Raw genomic sequence first — 5,356 nt, 5'->3', positions numbered from 1 at the left:
ATTTAATTAGACGGACCCTCACTGTGTCATGCCGTCATGTGGGCGCATTGTGGTTCTAATCAAATGTGATCTGTTATGACTGAGAAAAGTCTGACCTTTGACACAGGTAACTAAAGACTGGAAGAGATGGTGTCTGTTCAGTGCGTCTGCTGGAGAATGATTAACATCTGTCTTGTGTCAGGATTGAGCTATGAAAGTACTGCTGCTTTCTCCACCAGTTTTATCAAATATGAAGCATGATGAATCAGTCAATATATTAACCAAAACTAAATGAATAAATAAAAAATGAAAAAATAAAATAAAAAATGATGTGCTGTTTTAAGTAATGCCAAAGTTATGTGGCTTGAAATCCTAGCAATACTGTAGTCACGTGTAATCACATTTAATTAGACGGACTCTCACTGTGTCATGCCGTCATGTGGGCGCATTGTGGTTCTAATCAAATGTGATCTGTTATGACTGAGAAAAGTCTGACCTTTGACACAGGTAACTAAAGACTGGAAGAGATGGTGTCTGTTCAGTGCGTCTGCTGGAGAATGATTAACATCTGTCTTGTGTCAGGATTGGGCTATGAAAGTACTGCTGCTTTCTCCACCATTAATCATCCGGTTCAGGACAGGGCTTATCGAGCTGACGTTTGATACTCCCTCCATGTACATTTACTTTGTGAAAACACATCTGACCTTGGGCAAGGACATTTTTGATTAATTGACTGATTGGCTGGAGATAATTTCATTTGAATATGTCCCTCAGCAGCTGTAAAAGGATGAAGGGTGGAATACCTCCTCATGAAGGTCACATTGCTCAAAACCTGAGGGTCCTGCAACAGGCTTGTGTGCAAGTGTAGTGTGTACTTACGTATGAGTGTGTGTGTGTGTGTGTGTGTCTTTCCTCAGGGAACATGCCTTAATTGTGCTTTTTGCTAGTACCAGGTAATCTTTAACTGTAAAGTTTTTTGTTGTTTGGTCCCCTCACCTTGAGTAGAGGTGGAATGTAGCAGGAACAAGCAGAGGGTGGTCAGTGTTTGCGTCTTCGTTTCTATGTTAGGCTGATTACTAAACTCAGGCGAGAAGATTTCTAACCATGGCGCTGCCGTCCTTGTACAAAGTTCTGATATCTATATATCAATAAATGAACTACCTATAGAGAACGTTGACAATCAACATATGTTCTAAAGGAAATCTTTAACTGTAAAGTTTTTTGTTGTTTGGTCCCCTCACCTTGAGTAGAGGTGGAATGTAGCAGGAACAAGCAGAGAGTGGTCAGTGTTTGCGTCTTCGTTTCTATGTTAGGCTGATTACTAAACTCAGGCGAGAAGATTTCTAACCATGGCGCTGCCGTCCTTGTACAAAGTTCTGATATCTATATATCAATAAATGAACTACCTATAGAGAACGTTGACAATCAACATATGTTCTAAAGGGGAAAAAAAACTTTTGATTTTGACCATGAAGGGCTCAGCTTTGTGGGTTTTAGTGGAATGTGCCTGCAGAGTTCTTGGCATCTCGACTGCTGCAGGTAGGACTGCGTCTTTGCTGTTCTTTTGTAGGCCATTGTTTCACTGAAAGTACTGTACATAACCTTTAAATATAAAATATCTCTTGCATCAAGGAACATGCATTAGCAGCCATTGCAATATTTTACCCTGTGATTGATGTTTACAATTCTGAAATGTTTTGTGCTCATTACCCAACATAAAAAATTTAATTAATTTAAAATTAGTAAAATAAAGGGAAATTTGTTCCATTGTTAAGGTAATGGCTCATTTAATTTGAAATAGAGGGTAAATGTACTGTATATAAAAAAGAAAGAAAGCCATGAGTATGGATGAATTAAATATAGCCTAACTGAGATAAGTCCAACAATTACATAAACACTGTTAAATGTTACTGCAGTCATTTACCAAATGCTTTAAACAAGTAGTAAACATTTTATAGTAAGCCAAAATAGTAAACCAAGGGTTTTTAAATAAATAAAAATATTTCAGGGATGTTTTAGTTTGCTTTATTGTGCATGATCTACAAATGATAAAAAAAAACATTTAAAGATGTAGAATAATGTGAATATAACTACATTTTGTAATTAAATACATGATAAGAATGTTAAGAGTAATTCTTTTTAGTAATACAAAAAGTCACACACAAAAAAAAAATCCAAATGCTATCAAGTATTTAATTCACAAATCTCAAATAAATGTTTCAAATATGCTTAAAGATTTCCCCAATTTGCCATATGCTTTGCATTAATCCAGGAACTTCACAATTCTCTCATGATGAATTGTATTTTATTCAGTTATATTTATTTTTGGTTTGTACATTGTACATTGTTTTCAAAATCAGCACAACAATACTGGCCATAGGTTAATTTGCCCAGCAGTGGTGTGGGGCAAGTTTGACATCTAGTGGCCACAATATAAATTGCATCCCATTTTTGTGAAAAGTCCAAAGAGATGTGTGTGTGTGTGTGTGTGTGTGTGTGTGTGTGTGTGTGTGTGTGTGTGTATTAAGTTTAATGTGAGCGTTGTGATTGTGTCATCAGTGCTTTGTGCAGTGGGTATAGAGACTCAGAGACAGGGGGAGTTCAACAGCTTGGCCATCTATCTACTGTGAGTATCAAAATGGTACACCTTTGTATAAAGGGTGCATATTAGTACCTTAAAGGTACATATTAGTACTCAAAGTGTATATATTAGTACCTAAAAGGTATGTCCATAAGGTATGTTCAAGGTATGTTCAGAGTGTCCATATGAAAGTTCTCTGAGACATGCCTTCATGTCAGATTTTTAAAAATAAATCCTGCAATGAGCAAATAAGCCACAGTGTTTTTTTATTATTATTATTATTATCATCCAATTTACTATTCTGCATTTGTAATTATTCTTTGTTATATGGTAGTATTTGTTACTACTACTATTACTACTAGCTCGGTAGTATCATCCATTTGTGTATACAGTATGTGTGGTTGTATATATTAGTATATATTACTATAAAATATACTAATAGTAATAGTTTTTATTAATATTTTGAATGAGTTTTTATTTTTATAGTTTCTAGGTTTTTTATTTTAGGTTAAGTTTTAGTAATTTTTGTGTGTTTTTGTCATTTTTATTATCTTTTATTAAGTTATTTTATAAAAGTTTTTTATTTTATTTTATTTCAGTCAGCATTTATTTCAAGTAACAAAACTGTTTTTATAGTTTTAGTTAATGACAATGGTTCAGGCCCTTTTACAATTGAATTGTTAGAATCCACCTACAATGCACACATGGTATTGGTATCTGGGTCAATAGTGTTGACTTTGGCCAGAGTCATTGCTTTTGACGCCACTCGTAGGGTGAAGCAACTGAAGGATGTTACACAAACAAACAGGTGACGGCTCATCACCCTTATAGGGGCATGTTCAATGAAGGCCACAGTCATTCCTTTTCTAACTATAGCTGGCAATACAGTAGCGCCTTTTGGGAATTACACACAAATGGAGGCAAATTAACCTCTTGTCCCAGATTATCTGATCTTTCCGGGCTCACTAGCCAAACTAGAGAGGTTCTGCATAAACAATGGGGAGATATTTCCATTGGGATTAAACATAAAGTGGTTTTTCACATGCATGAACACCAGAATACCATAAAAAGCCAGGAAGTTTATGATCAAGTAACTGCTAAATGCTAATTAATATCTAATAAAAAGCATAAAGGGAAAGAAATGGTTAACGTCTACATTAGTCCACAGTCCATTTTACTTTATTGTGGTAAGAATTAGGAATAAGTTTATTCTTAGGAATTGATTAGACTGTGAATAGTGGGAGTTGCATTTGAATAATTTATAATAAAACCAAGAACATGCATTAATAAAGAAAACAAGAGTACATTTTGATTTCATTTTTACTTTAAAGTATGTTTTGGTATCGCTTACTGAACTATTTATACTGTTTTTTTGTTTGTTTGTTTGTTTTACTAACAAAAAGTTAGATATTTTATAAACCACTGCTTTACTTCTGTTTGTATTCTCTACAGGCTCTCCTCGGTGGTGATCCTAATTTTTGAAGTTGCCTATTTCATTGACACTCTGTTGGCAATGTGCCTTCCGTATGTTTAATCAAATTATAAAGGACTCATGTAATTGTTCTTGTTATGTGATCATCTGTGGTATTATTGTGATTTTAATTAATGCGTTAAAATAATTCATATCTGTTTTTTCTTGCTTGGAGTTGTACACCCACATGGAAGATTTTCATTCTTTGGAAGAAGATGGCCAAAGTTGGGGGGTTTCAGAAGTTTCTATACTACACAATGATGTCTTTGATGTGTTTCCTGCATCCAGTGCTTGTATGGCATGCTGTAATACCAGGTGCTTCACTTTATTGCGTAAATTATATATTTAAAATGTAAATAAATAAATAACACATTTAAAGAAATAATAAGCATTATTGTAAAACAATTTAAATAGATAAATATCTGCTAAAAGTTATTTCTGCCAATGTTTAGGAATACACAAGCATACAGATGACCTTAAATCAATTAATTTGGACTTTGTGAGATCTATAAAAATAATAATTTTTAAAGATTTTGATTGGAAGTCAGATAGTTTGTAAAAATACCCCAAAGAATATTATGGACAGACATACAGGTTAACATGAATTTAAAAACTTTGTCTGTTTCTTTACAGGAATTATGCTGGTAGTGACTGGATTCTTTAACTTCATATTAAGCAAAAAGAAAAAGTCTGATCCGCCTATAGAGTCCAGGGCATCGTATAGTGACCCGGCTCTGTCTTCTGTCTGTGTTACAGACAGGGAGGACGCTGAGCACACATTCTCTTTCTTCCACATCATTTCAGGCAAAATAGCATCTTTTTTTCCTAGCAATAGCCAACTGCATGGCCCCACAGACAGGGCTCAATCAGTAAAGAATGCCCAACACATGAACAGACAAACAGACACAAGAAATGTGCACTTCATTGACAGTCTCAGACATAATGATACTGAAATAGAAGAATACCATGTAGTGGAACCAGATGAGACCATGTCAGATAAAGCACCAATGATTAGACTGTAAATGTGAGAGATTATGGTGTTATAAATTATTTTAGCCATGAGGTGCCAGGTGAGACATTAATACAAATACCTCTTTTCAAAATATGAGTTTTTTTTTTTTACTTATTCGTGTGACTTTTCAGCAGCCATTACTCCAGTCTTCAGTGTCACATGTTCAAAAATCATTCTAATAGTGATTTGGTGCTCAATAACATTTCTCATTATTAATGTTAAAACATTGATAACATTGTTCTGCGTAATATTTTTGTGGAAATCGTGATCCCCCCCCCCCCCCCCCCACATCGCGTTGTGGTTAAATTTAAAA

The 5,356-nt window shown here is 34.6% G+C and overlaps 1 protein-coding gene across 1 annotated transcript in view; it reads left to right on the top strand.

The window, feature by feature from the left end:
- Window positions 1-1,448: 1,448 nt before the first annotated feature.
- Window positions 1,449-5,356, top strand: part of LOC107564361 (transmembrane protein 72-like) — a 4,497-nt gene continuing 589 nt past the window's right edge. Inside the window, exons 1-6 of the mRNA XM_016249420.1 lie at window positions 1,449-1,518; window positions 2,539-2,605; window positions 4,013-4,084; window positions 4,207-4,346; window positions 4,665-5,049; window positions 5,197-5,213. Of these exons, the coding sequence (XP_016104906.1) occupies window positions 1,449-1,518; window positions 2,539-2,605; window positions 4,013-4,084; window positions 4,207-4,346; window positions 4,665-5,049; window positions 5,197-5,213 (751 nt within the window). The remainder of the gene's footprint in view (window positions 1,519-2,538; window positions 2,606-4,012; window positions 4,085-4,206; window positions 4,347-4,664; window positions 5,050-5,196; window positions 5,214-5,356) is intronic.

The sequence above is a fragment of the Sinocyclocheilus grahami genome, unplaced genomic scaffold, assembly GCF_001515645.1.
Source record: "Sinocyclocheilus grahami isolate Dianchi unplaced genomic scaffold, SAMN03320097.WGS_v1.1 scaffold925.1, whole genome shotgun sequence".
Lineage (NCBI taxonomy): Eukaryota > Metazoa > Chordata > Actinopteri > Cypriniformes > Cyprinidae > Sinocyclocheilus > Sinocyclocheilus grahami.
The sequence above is the reverse complement of the archived record's forward strand: the minus strand, read 5'-3'. Positions and strand labels throughout refer to the sequence as shown.